General features: G+C 45.6%; 1 protein-coding gene across 3 annotated transcripts in view; it reads right to left on the bottom strand.

Moving 5' to 3' along the window:
* Positions 1–19,400, bottom strand: part of PUM24 (pumilio 24) — a 78,824-nt gene extending 59,424 nt beyond the window's left edge. For all 3 annotated transcript variants that reach the window (XM_087401956.1, XM_087401959.1, XM_087401955.1), the window contains exons 1-2: positions 18,809–19,400; positions 18,651–18,704 (exon numbers count right to left, since the gene is read on the bottom strand). In XM_087401956.1, coding sequence (XP_087258082.1) covers positions 18,651–18,704; positions 18,809–19,195 — 441 coding nt within the window. In that variant the 5' untranslated portion in view covers positions 19,196–19,400. The remainder of the gene's footprint in view (positions 1–18,650; positions 18,705–18,808) is intronic.
* Between the last annotated feature and the right edge of the window lie 1,447 nt (positions 19,401–20,847).

The following is a 20,847-nucleotide window of genomic DNA, read 5'->3' on the forward strand; positions in this document are numbered from 1 at the left end:
CTTCCCTTTCCCCACTTTTTCCTTTCTCCCCTACCCTTCTCCTCCTTCTTGAGCTAGCAATTGGCGATTTCTGCTTCACAAAAGGGGTTTTGTGATCCTTCCATAGTTCACATGGCCATAAGAGCATTCCATAATCCTGCATTTCTCATTGCAGAAGGAATTGTAGCCACACATGCATTTGGCATGCTCTGTCACGTCCAGCTGGTACAAACCCTGATTTAAGTGCCTATAGTGACTATTTGCTTGTCCTTTTCTCTACCCGTGACACTGCACACTTATCATCCTCAAAAATTACAGCATAACCTCTTCTTGTAAGAAAGGAAATTGACAGTAAGTTCTTCTTAATCCCAGGCACTTAAAAGGGCATCTGGAAGGCATAAATTAGTTCCGTCAACTGATGGTAAAAAATCTTTCCAACTCCCTTCACAGGGTATAAAGAATTGTTGGCACAAGACACTCTCGTGCCAATTGGAGCAGGCTGTAAATCAGCAAACAAATTCTTTCTAGAAGTGATGCCAATGTCAAAATACCAGACCGTACTTGAAGCATCACTAACTCAAAATGATTTAATATCTTGATTCAAGTGCTGTAGTGACTATCTAATAACCCTTTTCCCTATCCTTGACAATGCACTTATCATACTCAAAATATACATCATAACCTCTTCTCCCAAGAAAGGAAATTGACAGTAAATTCTTCTTAATCCCTGGTACTTGAAGAGCATCAAGAAGGCATAAATCAGTTCCATCAATAAATGGGCAACAAAATCTTTCCAACTCCCTTCACAGGGTATGAAGAATTGTTTGCACAAGTCACTCTCTGGCCAACTGGAACAGTCTGTAAATCAGCAAATAAACTCTTTCGAAAAGTGATGTGTAGAAGCCCCACTGTCAAAATACCAGACTGCAGCCGAAGCATCACTCACGCTACGTAAGATAATACCTCGATTGGCATCATAACTACTAACCAAGAAGGACAAACCGTCAGCCACATAGTTTGCTGAAGCACTTTCATTGTTTGCATTTGATGCAATTGAATCTGAAACTGTCATTCCAGCTTCCTTTGTTTTCTTCCTCCAACCTCTTCCTACACTCATTGATATGTTGTCCAAGCTTCTTATAGTAATGGCACTTTGTAGGGTCGATGTGCGAAAGAGCAAGTACAGGAGTTGAGGGAGATAAGCCGTCACGTCAACTAGATTATTAAGAAAAGAGAAGTACATGGTACTTGTACCTAGACCCTAGGACTAAGTGTCCTAGGTGTCACATAGGACTAAGTGTCCTATGTGGCATAAAAGGCACAAAATAACTAAGTGCCTATTTGCCTACAAGGCACATACCAAGGCCCATAGGGCATCACTAGAACTGGGAGAAGATGACCTACAAACCCCCCTCCATGGTATGGGCTGAAGCATTTTGGAAACGTCTTAGAATACCTGGTATTTTCTGGTCATGGTAGCACATGTCCATCCAAAAGGATATAGCCACCTATGAATGTACAAGGTATGTCAAATCACGTAACAAAGGAAACCAAGTGTAAAGCCTATCGGAAGACTTCGAACTTGGGACGAGGAAGTGCCTTTGTAAACAGATCTACTATCTTATCCTCTATGGGAAGATAGGACAACTCTATGTCTCCTGCTGACAACCGCTCTCGAACATAATGATAATGAACTTCAATGTGCTTGGTACGCGCATGAAACACTGGGTTACGCGCAATGGCCAAGGCACTCTGACTGTCAGTGTAGACCATAGTGGAGGATGTCTGGCGAATACCAAGATCTGTAAGTAACTGTTGAAGCCAGACACACTCTACTGTAGCAATGAAGGCTGTCCTGTACTCAGCTTCACAGCTAGATGTGGCAACTATTGGTTGCTTCTTGCTAAGCCAAGAGATACATGAATTGCCAAGCAAAAAACAATTGCCGGTATGTGACACTCTGGTGTCGGAACATCCTGCCCAGTCACTATCCATGTAAGCATGCATGATAAGTGAACCCTGATCACCATAGAAGAGGGCTAAATCCTGAGTGCCTCTGAGATATCTAAAAACTCTCTTCACTGCCTGCCAATGCTGTGAACTGGGCATGTGCATGGGTCTGCTGAGCTGAGATACTACATACTGTAAGTCAGGTCTGGTGTGACATAAGTAAATGAGACATCCAACAGCCTGCTCGTAAAGAGTGATATCACATGGTGGGCTCCCATCATTAGCTGAAATTTGAAGCTGGGGTCCACTAGAGTAGAGATTGGCTTGCAATCCTCGAACTGAAAACGATCAAGGAGCTGTCCAATATACTTGGGACTATGACATCATGATACCCCCCTCAACATGAGCAAACTGAATGCCCAAATAATAGTGGAGCTGTCCCATGTCTGACATTTCAAAAACCTGCTGCAAATCAGCCTTGAAAGCTGCAATATGCTGAGTATTTGGGCCCGTGACGAGCATATCATCCACATATAAAATCAGCACTAAAAAATCAGATCCACTCCCACGGACATAAAGAGTGGGTTCTGTGGGGCTATTCTGAAAACCAAGAATTTTGGCATACCATGCCCTGGGTGCCTGCTTCAAACCATAAAGGGCTTTTCTAAGCCGGCATACCTTGTTTTCAGAATTAACAACCTCAAAGCCAGGAGGTTGTGTGACATAGACTTCTTCCTGTAGATCCCCATGAAGAAAAGCAGTCTTGATGTCAAGTTGGTGCACTTGCCAATGGTGATGGGCTGCAATAGCAATGACACATCTAATGGTAGTAATCCTGGATGTGGGAGCAAATGTCTCCTCAAAGTCAATGCCTTGTTGTTGGGCATACCCTTTTGCAACAAGACAGGCTTTGTGTCGATCTATACTGCCATCAGATTTCCTTTTTAATTTGTAGATCCCCATGAAGAAAAGCAGTCTTGATGTCAAGTTGGTGCACTTGCCAATGGTGATGGGCTGCAATAGCAATGACACATCTAATGGTAGTAATCCTGGATGTGGGAGCAAATGTCTCCTCAAAGTCAATGCGTTGTTGTTGGGCATACCCTTTTGCAACAAGACAGGCTTTGTATCGATCTATACTGCCATCAGATTTCCCTTTTAATTTGTAGACCCACCGGGTACCAATGGCATGCTTGCCGAGAGGGAGATCTACTGATTCCCATGTGTCATTTTTGGCAATGGATTGTAACTCAGCTGTCATTGCATCCATCCACTCTTTGCTGTCAAAAGCATCTTTATGACACAAAGGCTATTCATTGCAAGCTGTAGCAAGGAGTGCAAACTCAAGAAAGTGACTATGCATCTGTCTATTTCCTGATCTTGTCCGGGCAGCAAAAGCCTGATCTTGTTTGCTGTCCCTCAATGTATCAAGAAGCCATCTGGGAACTTGCCTTTGCTGTCTATAGACAGCTCTTTCTTCAATCACTACATCATGAATGGTGGGATCATTTTGTGCTAGAAGAGAAACCTGCAAATCAGCATGGGGTAATGGCTGATCATTGCTTGTTGGAGGGCCTGCAGGAGGCTCATGTTGCTGGTCAAAGTCCCCCTCTGAGGAAGGCAGAGGTAACCAAGAGTCAAAGGCATCAAATATGTCAACTTCTGGCTTAGCTTTGCAGTCCACAAGAGGAGAAGCCAAATGTTCAGCAAAGATTACATCTCTACTGACAATAATCTTCCCAGTATTTGGTTGGTATAACCTATACCCTCTGCTCTCCTGGCTGTAACCAATAAATATGCATTTGATTGCCTTGTCATCAAGCTTATGTCTCAGCTGAGATGGTACATGAACATATGCAAGAGACCCAAAAACTCTCATGTGTGAAAGTGAAGGCTTCTTGCCTTTCCATGCTTCATAAGGTGTAACACTCTTCAATGCCCTTGTAGGTGATATATTCAGCACATAGTTGGCACACATCACTACATCAAGCCAAAATTTATTGGGCAAGGACTTGGCCTTAAGCATGCATCTGGCCATCTCCATAGTGGACCTGTTTTTCCTTTCAGGAACAAGATTATGCTAAGGAGTGTAAGGAGTAATGCATGAGTGAACAATGCCCCGTGAAGACAAAAATGCATCAAACTCCTTTGACATATATTCTCCCCCCCTATCTGTGTTGAGGGTGACAAGCTTGCATCCTGATTCATTCTCAACCATATTCAGCCACCTCTGAAAGCATGAGAACACTTCAGATTTGGCTTTTAAAGCATATACCCAGCAATAGCTTCTGAAGTCATCAATAAGAGTCGTGAAATATTTGTACCCCCCAATAGCATTTGTCCTCATTGGGCCGCAAACATCACTATGCACTAGCTGCAATTTCCTTTGTGAGAATTTTGGACAATTCTTTTGAAAAGGAAACCAATGCATCTTACCCAAAAGGCAACCCTCACATACATGTTTGGAAACTATGTGAGTTTTAGGTACATCATTTGCCATGTCCTGTGAATGTAACTTGGCAAAAGCTCTATAATTGAGATGACCCATTCTCTCATGCCAAAGATGAGTTTCAGCGAGCTGTGAGTCTGAAATAGCAAATGCTTCAATAGAGAGTGCAGCTGCGTGATCATCACGGTGATAAAGCCCCTTTTTCAAAGTGCCAGTGAGAACTATGGCATTGTCATCACGAAGATCATATACTAGGCATCTGTATCCATCAAAAATCACTCTGAATCCTGAAGTGGCAATTGCTGAAATTGAAATCAAGTTGATTTCAATTCCAGGCACAAAAAGAACATTTGTCAAAGTGACAGGATTACTTGAAATGGATGTGAGCTGCACATCTCCAATTCCTTTTACAGCATAGGAAGCATTATTAGCACATGTGACAGTCCCTCCTCGAGGTGCATCAGCTAAGAAATGAAACAACTGTCTGCAAGATGTGACGTGCTTGGAAGCACCACTATCAAAATACCAAGACTGAGCATCATTAGCAGTAAAGAGTGCATCAACTTTGGAGGGATCAAATGAGCAATGGACAGCCCATGCCCAATCATCCTGAAGAGCATGTGCATGTGAAGCATTTTCTGGCTCGTGGGATTCAATTGCATGTGAGGCATTAACTGTCAATCCTGCTTTCTTTTTCTCCGAAGCAATGCGCTTCCTGCATTCTGAAATGTCATGTCCAGGCTTGCAACAATAGTTGCATCTTTTCTTCTTGCCTCTTCCTCTCTTGTGAAGCAAATGCATGATCAGGAATAATAACTTGTCTATTAGCTCGACTTTGCTCTTCTTGCAAAAGCAATGTGACTAGCTGATCAAAAGAGTAGTGGTCTGGATTACCCATGGCCACTAATCGAAGGGTTGTAGCAAACCCTTGATATGTATCTGGCAGTCCATTCAATGTGGTACTGACAAGCTGAAAATTTGGCACCACCTCATCAATATTGGCAAGTTGTTTCATGAGGTCCTTGACCTTTGTCAGGTATGCATCCATAGAGTCACCTTCATTCATACTGACTTTCTACAATTGCCTTCAACACGTGCCTCATTGCGAATCTGATAAAGAGAAGCCAATTTGTCCCAAGCATCCTTTGCTGTCCTGCAAGACCGGATGTGTGGAATAATGATTCTCTTGCATGATAAAGCAATACAGGAATGTGCATTTGCATCTCTTGGACTAAGTGTCCTAGGTGTCACATAGGACTAAGTGTCCTATGTGGCATAAAAGGCACAAAATAAACTAAGTGCCTATAACTATGCCTACAAGGCACATACCAGGGCCCATAGGGCATGGGCATCACTAGAACTCGGAGAAGATGGCCTACACACTTAGCCTTCATTTTGGCCTCACCTGCATCATCTGAATTTTTCTTTGGTAGCTATGCTGAATCGGTCCTGAACTGATGGCCACCAAAATCAGGTTTGTTCCTACTTCTTTCCAAGAAGGCTTACTCCCCATCATGTGTTCTTGCTTGTCTGTTCTTCTTGCAATAATAGTCTCAATAGCTCCTAGAAAGTAAGTGGAACTACACTACTCCTCATGGACAGATTGACAGTGGCATGAGGGAAACCTTATGCGAACTGCTTCGTTAAATAGCTTTGGTAAGGTCAAGGCTATACTACTGAGTCCATATACTCAGTGCATAGGCCCTTGGCTTGACCATTATGTTGTTGCATGTTTGATCTCACCAAGATAATCTACAAGAATCTTCCCAACTCATGCTTTCTGTGTGGTTAGAGAGGTCACTTGGTAAGAGTGTCTATTGAAGAAAAATAGCATGAAGAACAAGAATGATGATAAATCAAGTAACGATCCCTTTATTCAAGCCAAACGACAAATAGCACTAGAAACTTGATTGAATGGTATTGTCAAAGATAAGCCTCTAAGCCCGAGTTTCAGAATAATCTTCTCACATTTCTGCCCAAGGTGGATATCCCCTCATCAGATATCCACTTCATTTGATTAGTGTCATTTGTAGAGAACCCCAATAGGAGTGGCCATCCATCAGCCCACGCAAGTCCCTAAAATCCTTTTCAAATCTTTGAAAATCTCATAAATGGGGAGGCCTAGACGACAGGGCTTCAACTAAAGCAATATCCAAAATCAGCCCTACCCTTGCCACCTCAAACTCTCCTCTTTATCCCTCCCTATAGTCCGTACACAATAATTCTTGGATTGAGTCAATGGAAGATTCCTCCAATTGCCTTCCTATCACATCCAAGGGTTCTATAATTACTCATTCCTTCAAAGAAATGATGTGCAGAGGGTCTAAAGCCATCTAGAGGAGAATTTCTAAGTTGGAATCTAAAGATGGCCCTTTCCTCCCTGCCTCCCAAAACTACCTACAAGTAAGAATGGTGGGGGTTGAAGAGACAACAAGAGGTGGGGCGGGGTAGATATGAGAGATCTAGTGTTGGATGGTGGGGGAGTTCATAGAGGGTGTGTTGGATGGCTGCATCAATGAGAGGAGATGCATACCTCCGTTCCGCTAGAAGTCCTTGGAGTCATTGCTAAACAAAATATTTAGTGATTCCTTCTCATTCAAGCAGACTCTTCTCCGATGGCTTGGATGGTGATATTCTCATTTGGTCTTTGTCTCCGTAGGAAGATGATGCTTGGTCTCAAGTCTAAGTTGATGGCACAAGGTCGTAAACTCGTTATCATAGCAACTATTGCAAGGGAGAAATCCAAAGGGTGGTGGATGAGTTGATTTAGTGGTGTGGGAAAAAAGACAAGAGAACTGTCAACGTTGCACATCACGAAAGCATAAACTTGAGAGAGTAAGAGGGGGGGGGGAGAGCAAAAAAGTTTATTATAGTCTATGGAAGACCAATGGGTCTATGAGACTAGGAGAAAACCTGGTACAACAAAGCAAAAAGGGTGGGGCTACTAAACGAGCACCATCACCGATGCTGAATGCTGAGTCCTAAGTAAGTACATAGTCATATCATCAGTAATGACATCATCATCATAATGGCAATCCTCATCCACATGTCGATCAATCCATGCTGGCCCTGGCCACTACAATGAGGCCTCACAATGTATAAATGTCAAGGTTGGGCTCGTAAGGGAGCGGGATCATGCTAATGCGTAGCCAGTGATGGAATGCCGGCAACTGTCTGTGGGCATTATCCGTCTCAATCTCCTAGCAGTGGCTCTTCGCCTAACCAAGCCTACTGTAACACCGATGGCAAATCTAAACAAGGAAGGGAGGTCGCCCAATGTGATCTGTGTGCCTGTCCATTGTCAAGTGTGGCGTGCCTCGAGCTCCGGGTCCCTGCTACGTATGCCATTGGTGACTGTGTGGCCTGTACCATCTGAATGGAAGACCTCCGTGATCCAGCTTTGAGAAGGGTCAGGCGGTGTATCCAAGGCCTATCTATGTATCCTAAGTAAGTGCTTTGAATGTCGAACCGCCTCATGAACGAAAGTAGAGAGGCATCCCTAATCTGGATACGAAAGGAGCCTGGAGAGGGGACCGAAGCTGTCTCTAAAGAGACAATGATAGCCACCACGAATCTTGTAGTACACGGGGCATCGAAGTGCAAAGTGCTCATCGATCACATAGCGTACATAGGCAACGTTCCCTAGGTATCCCCTCAGCTCGTTCGCTCTCAATACGGAGTCGGTGTGATGATACTCAAAATTGCTCGATGGAGATCCTCAATGAGTGCGGTAATAAATCCGAGTATACTCAGGCAAGACAATGAAGCCCTCCTCGAAGATGCGAAGACAGTAATCTCTATAGAAGCTAAGCTTCACTGGAAGCTCTCTCAGCTCCAATCAGGTCCTGAATGTGTGTAGCTGTAAGAGATCCTCTCGAATGACCTGGTTCTCGTGGTACCAAAGTGGGATAGATGGAGCGCTTAAGTTGTACTGGAAGAGAGAGAGAGAGAAAGAGAGAGAGAGAGAGACGCAGAATGAGGCAAGATAACTTTGTTTACAGCATGGAAAACAATGCCAACCAGAGGTATGTGTTAGGATGAAATGGAACAATCACAGTGTGGCAAGGGGGGCCTATTTATAGGAGAATCCTTGGTAGAGTTGACCGACCAGCCAATGACTACTTGACCCAACCAACTGAGATCCGGTCGGGTTGACAGGACCCTGGTCAAGGTCACAAGCTGGCCACTAACCTTGTACAAAACCCAATTAGAAGGGACTGATTAACTACACCTCTCACTAGGCGGGCACACCCACATAGCAGCCCTCACTCTCCACACATAAGATGCACTAAATTCTAACACCCTCTCTGCAGCTCATAGCTCTGAAGAAGTAAGCTGATGAAGTCGCTACCATGGACCTCTCCAACCCAGCGAATACTAGAATCCCCTAGGAGAGAGTACCTGTCAAAGGCTCCTCAAAAACATAATGCCACCACGAACAATAAAGAGATATGCTTGGCTTCCATTTCCCGTACCAGTGTGCACTGAATTCCACGTAAAAAATGAGTGAGCTATAGCACAAACCACGCCCGATTTTCCTAGTGAACACATCACGTCCAAGAACCCCGAACAATGCACTCGGAACACATATTGTCCATAGTCTCTACTAGGCAATGAACTTTCAACATAGTTCATAGCTCTATCTACAAAGCTTACCTTACATGTCAGATTTTATTTTTAGAAGTTGAAATCAGCCCGCTCTCCCGCCCACAAGCCTTCTCTAGCTATGTCACATGGGGAGACTCATACCTTACTATTAGAAAGCAGGTATGGCCTAAGTTTGCTAAGCAAGAGCTTCCCTCGGATCATCTGACCTAGCATTAGATAATGCAAGTCAGCGTCACGATGCCCTAAGTCTCATAGACCCCATGTAGTGTCAATAAGTGTCCGTCTTGGACTAATCTCTCCTGTACCACTCACCACTTCCACATACTTATGGGCGGAATCTTGTTGCTCTAGGAGGATTCATCTATCCTCTACCTACAGGAGGGCGAGATCCTCATCCATATGGACATGTGGTTGATACCAAAGAGCTGCACACTTGTGCCGGCCACCAACTGAGCCAGGGTATACCACCAAGGGCTGGTCTCTGTCCTATGAGCCAAAACCCCTCAATACCAAGCTCCGGCACCCCAAGGTGGGTCACAAACGTGATAGCATCTTTGACAACACAACTGGTATGAGGAATCCCATGGATTCTAATATTGAGAGCCTTGTTGGCTCTCTATTGCTGCTCAAGTTGGCTGAAACAGCTGCCTTTGCAGTTTGCCTTTGCAGGTTCTCGTTTCACTACCTCCACCCAATTGGAAGTCTCCTCAATAACAGACTATATCATGAGAAAGCGCTCCTCCACAACTGTATTGCTTGAGTAGTGGCTACTTGTGGTCAAAGGTCAGCTACCACCTTTTGGAGATCAATGGCCCCATCCTCAATCTTGCAAAAGTCATGCCAAAGGATGTCTATTTGTCGCCGCTAGGTAGTCTCTTGAGCTCACAGGTGGTTCATCTCTTGAAGAGCTACTTACTATAAGAGAGCCGGGGAGGCCAACGGCTGCTATGGTGGATATGCGTACAACATGGAGATGGACTATTTGCCTAATTCGAGTCATCCTCAGGTTGAACTAGTCTTTGATATTGTCCGTACTGGAAGGAGGGAGAATCTCAACCACCATCTCCCGGACCATTCCTATGGGACCTAAGAGGAGGCAAGCAGCTGGTGCAACAAGGTGGGCAAGAGGAACTGGAGAAGCAGCGAAATTGCTAGGGGCGAAGAGTTGGAAGGAGCAAAACTAGCAAAAAGGGTGCGGAATAACATAAATGGCTGGAAGAGGGTCAGAACTTGGGAAAGGGCAGAACTCGCACAGAGGGGGAGAATATCATAAACGGGCTGGAATGAGCTGGAAGAGGGACAAAACTTGAAAGGGGGCCCGGATGAGCTGGAAAAGCTGGAATTTGGTGGAACTGAGCTGAGAGGGGGCAAGGGTAAGCTACTAAGGGATGGAAAGGCTGAAAGGGGACGAGGATGGGCAGGAGTTGGCACGAGGTGGCAGAAGAGCAGAAAGGGAGTGGGGGTGGGCTGGGAAGGGGTGGGAGTTGACAGGGAGTGGCAGAGAAGCAAAAAGGGACTGGGGATGCGCTAGAAGGGGGCAGAAGTTGCAAGGGTGAAAAGGGAGCCGGGGGTAAGCTGTGAGCAGGAGAAACTTAGCAGTGAGGAGACGGGGATGAGCAAGGAGTGTGGCGAAAGAGCAGGGAAGGCGGGGACCAGCAAGGAAGTTGCAGTCAGCAAGGAGCTCATCGACAAACAACAAGGTCGAACGAGCAGCAAGGAACATGGTTGCAATGAGAGAGAGAGAGAGAGAGAGAGAGAGAGAGAGTACATGGTGCCAAATGGGAAACCGTAACGTCTTCCTAGGGCAAAGCCACATGGGCTACCAAACCCACCAAAGCTTGTTGTCCTAAAGTCCTTCCTTTAGGGCCGCAAATATAGTGCTTATTGTTTTGAGGAGTTCATTCTATGTTTAAACATTTTGTGAGAAATTTCAAGCAACAAGAGTCAACATCTCTTTCTATTTCTGAGGTTATGTAACGAATGAGACAAGAGAAACTCCATAAGTGTTTGTCAGTCAATGTCCAACATGTGAAGGAACATTCTCTGCCATAATAGATGAGTTCAATCATGCTTAGTCGAATATCTACATAACAGTTTTAATGCATGTTTATGTAATTAGTACTTGTGTAGATGCTATGGCAGAATATTATCAGCACATAGCTGGAAGGAAATGTATAGTTTGAGTTCTTTGAGATTTGAGGAGGGAGATTAGAGCAGAACACAAGGTCTTCTACGCAATGTAGCAGCCTTCGAACTTCAGCCACATGAGCCTATACGCCCGAGTCAGCAGCCCATGCAGCAGTTCTGCAGCCTTCACTCACATTCTTGGTGCTAGCTGGCATGCTTCTACATTGTTCCTTCTTGGACTTGTCTTCAACAAAAAAAGTTTGTGAGCTCAAGGTTTGCTAAGGCTTGCAAGTTAATCCTAGAGTACAAATGTCCCATGGCTTCCTAATACTCAGCTCACGTGACCTCTCTTTAAGCACCTTCCTACTGCAGGTCATCGTCCCCCATGTCCACATATTTGGGCTCACAAGTGGGAAGGTGACTCATTATTTGCTCACAGGTGGCAAGGTGACTCGTAATCCCCAACACCCCCTCTCATTGACCAATGTCCTTGAACATACAGCTCCTGTTCCTCTAGGTCCAACTTACCCTCTGAGTAGCACCAACGGTCCGCACCACTCACCTCGATCACAAACATGCCCACATTCTCGATAAATCCGAAATACTACCATTAGTTCCTCCAGTTGTCCCCCTCATGCCCAAGCACCATGCTAACAAGGTTGTTTCAACTTATCATCGTTCTGGCAGCATCCATAACCTTAAGCCAAGCAAGTGTTGGAATAGGACTGGTCACCTCCCCATGGGACTGCCACAAGGGCAGCACATGGGCTGTCATGTGGGCAGCAGAGAGCGAGGACAGGTACCTGGCATAGGAGATCCACAATGGAGGGCAGATCTGGATCCAGATGCTGTCCACACATTGAAAGGACAGAAATGCACAGGTCAGCAAATGTTATGGGACCCTAGGGTCATGGGAAATGAGGCAGGATAATGGGCAGGCATGCCTGGGCCAGTGGCAGCCAGCCACGTGGCCAGGCAGGGCCAGCAAAAGCCCTGCAAATGAGCCCCCATAGGGGTATTTAAAGACTGCAATGTGGGGGTCGGTTGGGAGCCTGTTTGGGTCAGTTTTGGGGCCGACAAAAGTCAGCCATTTTAGGGAGGGCTTCTGCCTTATAAAAGGGAGGCCCCTTGGCCTTATTTCACTCTCACTTGGAGCAGCCCTTAGGACAGTAAAGGGGCAGCATTGGGCCTACATTCAGGAGGAGAAGGTGACCTAGGAGAAGCTGCAGACTGAGCTAGAGTGGCAGCCCACCTAGGCTGGTATCCAGACAGTAAGATGGAAGAGATCCTTTGGACGGAGAGTCTACATAAGCTCATTGGAGCATGCGGGCTCAAAGATCTAGAGGTGCCAGGCATATAGTACGAGAACCTTTTTGGTATTGTATCTTGTCTAGTTTGTGGACCAACGGAAATATATAAGAGTTGCTTCTATATTTGTCTTTGAGCACAGTCTATTTACTGGCCTGCACACACTTGAATTGTTGTGAAGTACTATATGTTGATGAAGCTTGATTCCATAGTGAAACACTTCCACATGAAAATCTATCAGTCTTCCGCTGCGGGATACCCTTTGGTGGGATTTCATTTTTCTAACATGGTATCAAAGCCCGGACAGAAGTTCTCAGGGAGTGGAGCTTGAAGGCAAGGACCTTGCTAAAGGATGACCTTGATTCATTGCTCGAAGGGTATCTGAAGGATTATACCCAGACGGGAGGCTTAGGTTCACGTAAGCGTCTGAAGGATTGAACCCAAGTGGGGGATCAGGTTCATCAAACAGGTGTACGACACTCTAAACGCTTTTCCTATTTCAGTTCATTATCGAGGCCAATAGATACCAGACCCCAAATTTTGGTGAGACACGCAAGCTCGATGGGACCAACTACCCGTTGTGGGAAATGAAGGTTCGGAGCCATTTGGTGTTGAGAGAGGCATGGGGGAATGCGATGGGAACAGAGCTAATGCCTCAAGCCACAGTGACGACCCCAGCCACAGCAACTTTGGTAGTAGTGAAAACGCCAATAGACCCTGCCTCAGTGAGGTTATGGCAGATCTAGGATGCGGAAGCCTTGGCTGTCATTGTGGGTATGACGGCGGATATGGTGCTTCTGCACATACAGATGGCAAGCTCTTCTTTCAAGGCCTGGATGACATTGAGGGATATGTACAAGCTCAACAATGAGGCGAGAATCTTAGACCTCGAGATAGAGTTGTACAGTATGAGGATGGATGAAGGGGAATCGGTATAGGAACACATCACCAAGTTGAAGGTGGTGCGGGACCAGCTGGCGGCGGTTGGTCAAAGGATGAGCATGACCGGGATGGCAAGGTTGTTGCTGGGAATGCCCCCCAAAGCTATAGTAGTTTTGTGACTACGATGACTGTAGGGCATAGGGTGGCACCGGTGACTTTCGAGGAGCTGGTTCCATTACTGCTACAGCAAACAGCGCGGGAAAAGAAGTACGATGGCACAGATAAGGATGACAAGGTCCTGACAGCTCAGGACAAAAGCAAAGGCAACGGGAAGGGTAAGCCTGGTAAAGGCAAGCCCAAATCTGACGACAAAGCGGACTCTCCAGATGAAGACAACAAGAAGAAGAGAGAGAAAGAGAGAAAGTGCTTCTACTGCGATGAGCCAGGACATTTTGTGAAAGATTGCAAAAAGAAGAAGGCTGATCAGAAGAAGAAGGGTGCCAGCTCAGAGTCAGACGAGTCAGCTCAAGTGGCAGCAGGAGAGCTTTTCTTGGTGGCCACTCCATGTGCTACTGAGATTACATATGTGGACCCCGGTGTTACTGTTAAAATGTTAGACATTGAGGATTGGTCGAAAGAGGAGTCACGATCCTTGAAGATGATGGACAGGTGCTTGGTTGGTGTTACTGAAGCAGAGGGGGATTCTTCGACGGGACCGAAAGACTCCAGGTCAAGCCGTGTCTGTGGCTTAGAGGCGGACAACAACATAGAACCACATTTCGAGCTTGACGGTCCAAGTAATCCTGGATTGTGCCTAGAATATGATGTCTCGCGTATGTTGTTTGGTTGCAAACCTAGCCAAACAAAGGATGGGTTAAAACAGACCCTGAGAGCTTGGTGCTTGGAGGACTTCGGACTGTTCACCCATCATGAGGGGGACAGTTGGAGGATACTAGTACCTGGAAAGCTTGAGTTCAGAGGCGGGTTCGTGACTGATGATGGTGGTGCCATTAGGTGCTGAAAAGCCTATGATGACACTAGAGTGTTCCAAAGGGCTACAATACGGGAGCTATTGGAGCATCTTCACCGACGGATTGGAATCAGACCAATGTGGGTCGGTGAGAAGGGGTGTTGGAATAGGACTAGCCACCTCCGCACTAGTGAGCCCCCATATGAGGAGTGCATCGGGGGGGGGGGGGGGGGGGGGATGGGGGTGGACCATAGGTTGATAGGTTTAGGCATGGGGCTGCCAGATGGGCAGTACATGGACTGTCATGTGGGCAGCAGAGAGAAAGGACGGGTACCTGGCAAAGGAGATCTACCATGGAGGGCAGATCTGGATCCACATGCTGTCCACACATGGAGAGGACAGAAATGCACAGGTCAGCAAATGTTATGGGACCCTAGGGGCATGGGCATGGCAATGAGGCAAGATTATGGGCAGGCCTGCCTAGGCCATTGGCAGCCAGCCACGTGGCCAGGCAGGGCCAGCAAAAGCCCTGCAAATGAGCCCCCAGAGGGGTATTTAAAGACTGCAATGTGTGGGTCAGTTGGGAGCCTGTTTGGGTCGGTTTTGGGGCAGACAAAAGTTGGTCATTTTAGGGACGGCTTCTGCCCTATAAAAAGGAGGCCCCTTGGCCGCATTTCACTATCACTTGGAGCAGCCCTCAGGACCGCAGACAGGAGCAGCAAAGGGGCAGCCTTGGGCCTACATTCAGGAGGAGAAGGTGACTCTGCAGACTGAGCTAGAGTGGCAGCCCACCTAGGCTGGTATGCAGACAGTAAGGTGGAAGAGATCCTTTGGACAAAGAGTCTACATAAGCTCAATGGAGCATACTGGCTCAGAGATCTAGAGGTGCCAGGCATATAGTAATAGTAGGAGAACCTTTTTGGTATTGTATATTGTCCAGTTTGTGGATGGACGGAGATATATAAGAGTTGCTTCTATATTTGTCTCTGAGCACAGTCTATTTGATGGCCTGCACGCACTTGAATGGTTGTGAAGTACACATATGTTGATGAAGCTTCATTCCATAGTGAAACACTTCCACGTGTAGTTCCTGGTCTAATCTATCAGTCTTCCACTGCGGGATACCCTTTGGTGGGATTTCATTTTTCTAACAGTAAGACACGACTAATGAAATCCATGTGGCTGCTCCACATATACTCCCCTCACCATGTATCCTTCCAAAAATCATATATCACTCTCTAGCGACCTCTACAAACAAGCTCCAAGTGAGCTCCCACTTGAGTAGGGACTTGGGAGTAGCCCATTGGTATGTTAGAGTCTGGCTCTCATGTCAGAGAGGGCTTTATTGCGGGTGCACCCGCCTAGTGAGGATAGGTTATACCTGTTCCTATGGAGACCTGGTTAGGCTGGCTGGTAGGGCTGAGTTTGGGCCCCCAACAACCAGGTCGGGTGTAGCCCCTTGGTTGCGTTCGGGTTAGCCGACCTGCAGATCAGTCCATATGGCCAGCCCATGCTAGCCAACCAGGCTGAGTGGGGAGCTATCTATATGCCCCCCCTTCTCCACTCTTGTTGTCTCACATTGGGGTTCTCATGGAGCATTCTCTCTCTCTACCAGCCCCTTGGTTGTGGTTGCATCCCTGGAAAGTTGCTATTGCCCCGTTTTTGTGTGTGTGTGTGTGTCTCTCTCTCTCTATGCTTCTGCACGTGCACAACTCTCACATGGCAATAGCACACCCTTCTAATCTCATGATGTTACCATTTCCACCATAAAGGCTTCAATAGGTCTACCTATTCTTGCTTCCCATATCCTGCAATTGGAACATGGAAAGCCTCCAAAACACATATCCATGTCAGCACTTTGAAGCCAATCTTGACAGAAGTCTTCCCCCTTTGTCCGCCACCCTGAAGGCTTTCACCTTTCCATTATTTCAATGCTTGGCCAAAAAAGCAAATATCATGTTGGAAAGAAACCGTTGATGTCTATATTAATGCACAAATTTAATACATATCAGTGAATCCTCTCATCTTGTTGCTTGTCTTGAAAAAAAGTGAGGTACCTCTACAAGGCACCCACAACATCCATGTGTAACTTTGTACTCTCCTCTTTGATGTTTCTACACCCTTTTGATCCTAATCCTAGAGAGCCTTCCTCCATGCAAGTGGTGACAGCCTCATTCTCAACACAACAGTTAAGCGACCAATGTTGTCCTCCACCTTTACAAATGCTACTCATACCTTTGGCTTCTTGGATCATCTCTCAATAACAGATATCAAGACAATTCCACCTAGGTCCGCATACCTAATCCCAACAACACTCAAGCGTCGTCATCAAGAAAAGCTCCCTTGTTTCATGTCCACACTTGTCACCGCGTTTGCTCTTGGTTTTGAATTCTTTGGCTTTTGCTTCGACTCCTTCTACTAATCCGCGTTCTTCCTATTGTCTCTCTCATAGTGTCCATGCTTTTGAAAGTAGAAGCATTTCATCTTTTTCTTGCCACCACCGCTAGAAGATTCATCGTCCTCGTCAAATTCGTTGCCATCCTTCTTTTTATTGGAATTGCCTTTGCCAAGCTTGCCCTTTCCCAAGCCCCTACCATTGAGCTGAGCAATAAAGGGCTTGTCCTTGCCGTGCTGTGCATTATAGATCTTTGCCTTGGCCTCCTTCTCCACCAACCTAGAATTGATTCTTCCATAATTGACCTTTCCAATAATGCTGGTCATAAAGGCTACGAAGCTCCTTGGCAAGATATTCAATAAGTACTGGCAACTGGACCGAGTCCACCTTGTAACTAAGTATTGCTTTTCGATCGTTGATCAGCTTTACTCTCGTGTGGTAGTCATGAATTGTCTCCTTCCTCCATCCTCATGGTGAAACTGATTTCGGAGATTGAATATGGCCGTATAGATCTTCATTGCATGCAAGTCTCTCAAGACATCCGATGCTTGTTTCGTAGAATCTGCCAATTGAATGAGAGAGATAATCATTAATAACACGGCAGAATCTTTCTCCTCTCACTCTTCTTCCTCTTTTGGATCCGTAGGCTTCACCATCTTCCATGTCGTGGTGTCCTAGGGTTTCACCTACGCTCGTCATCACCTTCCACAACTTCCTTGCCACCATGTGGCTCTGTATCTTCACTTTCTAGATTGGGTAGCTGTCCCTATCTAGTTTGCCTCCATCAGTGAAGCCATTGAAACAAAGGTCCTAAATAGACCTAACACCATATGCAATTAATCCAAAATTTCATTAGGGTTAGGATTAGGGTTCATTACATGAACCCTATCTCTATGGTGATATGTATGCCATTCTCAACACCCCCCTCTTAAATTGCATTGGATAAGCAAAGAGTGCATGTACAATATCTTTTTGGATTGTTAGGCACATATGATAGCAACCAAGTTTAAACTAAAAATATCCTAGTAGTAAATGCACGAGTAAGCACAATGATTTTGCAATGAAAGTCTGTAAAATGAGTACAACTTAGATTCTCTACATTAGCCTTTCACTTTTCCACTCTTAAGTTGTAGATCATCGTTTGCCTTTAGAAACAAAACCCAAAAAATAGACTGGAGGAAAGATAAAACTATGCCCAAAAAAAAGAAGCAATCTTGAATCAATGACTAGCGATCAATCAATGATTGTGTGCTGCAAATACCTGAGCGAAAGCTGAACATGTCACAAGTCAATGTGGACTTTGAAGCTGATATAGATTACTTCCAAAGGCAATGTGTAAACAAAGAACTCCAAAGAATAAAGACCCCAAGCATGCTTTCCAAAATGGCTGTCCATGCAAATACAAAAATGCTGCTAACTACTCATCATTAGTGGATTAGGTAAGCTAGGCCTCCTCATTTAGGCTTAATTGGCCACCTGTTTGTGCACTACGAGCCTAGAAGGGCTGCCAGCAGCCGACCTGTGAGTTGGACAGCTATTCAACATGGCCTACCAGTCCACGCAGAGCTCAAAGAGAGCTTGGCTCCAGATATAGCCAGAAGTGCTTCAAGGGTTTCTGAAAGGGAGTTTGTGGAGGGAGATCTATGTGTATGAACGTTGCTAGATGAAAATCAATGTTTGTTGCAGTCAAATTTTTGAATGATAAATACAGGCTTGACAACTCGAGGCAAAGGTGTCACATGAAGATAATTTGGGCAATCTGGGCATACACTGGCAGATCACTGTGGGGCCCAAATTCACCTATTAGCTTGCTAAAGAAAGTATCATTGAGTAACCACATGAGCTTTGATGAAGAAGATTGTTGCAACGAAAATGCATTGCAAATAGTCACTCAAATAATTACAGGCACAACATTACTTTAACTCCGTAGACTCGTATCTCGTGTAGTTTAAAAACTAAACGGGCAAAGCATGTAGGCAAACCTTTCCCAGTTCAAAATGTGGTTTGGCGTGCCTTTTCCGCTTCTCAATAAGCTTCTGCAGGATAGAATACGGATGACAAATCGTTTAACGGAGTACGTAAAGCCCACGTGTACGATACAAGAAAATAGCAAATCACTTCAATGAGCAGAATTGACAACCTTCTTTTCTAATTTACGACTTGAAGGCTTTTCTACATTTTCTGCGGTGTTATTGTTTTTCGATACTGATTTCCGGAAATCAAGCTGCGCATGCTTTCCAAATTTCTTTCCTTCAGCTGTATCGTTTTTCGTTCGCTTGGCTGGTCTCTGATTATCAGAACTGGCAAGCTTTACACGCTTTCTAAATGCCTTGTCCACAGTAGCTGGCTCACCCTCTTTGTGCTTTGCTGGCTTATTATAATCAGAACTGTGACGCTGTTTGAAAGATTTTCCTCCGCCGGCAGCTGTGTCGCCCTTGATCTGCTTAAACCTTGTGCTGCGGGGTTTGGGTGTGGGCTTCTTCTCCCTGCTAGTGTTAGAGTCTAAAGGTGTAGACTTCTTCGCCATCGGAAATGTGGAAACCAGCAAGTCTCAAACTCAAAGCAGCCGCAGCAACAGAACGACAAGGCGACGAGTATGATGGCGCTCCAACGTCGCTAAGATTTTGGGTTCCTTAACGGGTTAACTAGGCTGGAGCCGTGGTTTAGCCGTTCGCCCACCTGGCCGCAGCCCGCGCGTTTAGCCACATGTGAGGGTGCAATTGGTCCCTGAACCAAACTTGGGCAGCCCAAACCCCCCCCCCCCCCAAGGAATTGGGTTGGGGGTTTCTTCTTTAAAACATTAAATGCACTTTGAGCTCCTAGGGCTTGTACCCACAACCTTTCTCCACATGCCAAGATTCACTATGGCAGTGTGTAAGCACCCCTGCCCGCCAAGAGGCATATTATTCAAGCTTGGGCGGGCGAGGCTTCGATGTGTAAACACCCTTAGAGCCCCACCAATCTGCAAGTTCATAGTGCTGGCCTATCTCACAAAAGAGACAGAACATTGTATATTTACGAAAAGCACTCCAAATTAGCCGCAACGAGCCCTGACAATGAGGCTCAACCGGTTCATCCAGTCCAGCAGTGGAATGCTCAACTCGAAGGAAGCTAGCCCAACAATCCAACATTAGAGAAAATACTACTCGTGATTGGTGAGGTAGGGGAAAACGTTAACAAGCTTAAGAGGTGCCTTGCTATCAACTTGATGTGATTATGCCACCCTACAAAATCCAATTCCCCTAAGGTGGTAAAACCCATTGTTCACCAACCTAGGTTTAATATCAGTGAATTGTTAAATTGGATAATTTTTTATCTTGACTCAATTTGCAATTTCTTGACCTACAAACTTAAAAAAGATTTCAAAAATAATGTGAAATTGGAGGACCGTAAGGTATTTGAATTGTTGTCGAAGTATTGTAGGGCCAAGTTACAACTTGGATAGAGAGAGGGTAGTGTGGAGTGGACACATAAAAAAAAGGATAAGCATGAAAAGCCTACAACTCCTCATCCATTACTATAATTCATTTGGGGCAAGGCTCTCCACCAAACCATGACTCTTGCCTACCATAGTTCCAGTCCCCCCTCACCTCCAAAATTGCATATTGCCACCATGCTATTAAGTTGATTGTCAAGCAATAGGCGTCACTATATGCATGTCTCCTACATATCAGCACCTTTAAACACCAGCGCACCCACCTCTTTACTAATGAAATCATCCCCATGCTTTCCACCATCAATCAACATCTTCATGCCCTTCACTCTTTCCACCATCTATCAGCATCTCCAAGTCCTCTAATGAAAGTTCTACGGCCCAATCCACCACTTCATGCTACAACCAATCGAAGTGCAAGCTATTGCATCTTCCAGCTATGTAACTTGGCTAGAGGAAGTACAAGAATGGAAGGAACTGAAGTTGCCTAGGATACGTTCTGCCTAGCTACTTAAAATTTCCCATCTGCGCCCATTTGTGATAGGAAGCATGCAATACATAGAGCCACCTTATGAGTGCGTCAGTGCCCATGAAAATCGACTATCAATGCCTGCCTATTCAAAACGGTGGTGCATGAGTTAGAGTGCCCTATTTGTATGGTTAGAACGCAGGACCACTAAGAAATGGAAGGGACCAGCACCTATACTAATAAATGAAGAGAAGAAGGCATTGGTGGAATAGCCCTG

This window comes from Dipteris shenzhenensis, chromosome 30, assembly GCF_047967505.1.
Source record: "Dipteris shenzhenensis isolate YYH24624 ecotype China chromosome 30, Dip_SZ_1.0, whole genome shotgun sequence".
NCBI lineage: Eukaryota > Viridiplantae > Streptophyta > Polypodiopsida > Gleicheniales > Dipteridaceae > Dipteris > Dipteris shenzhenensis.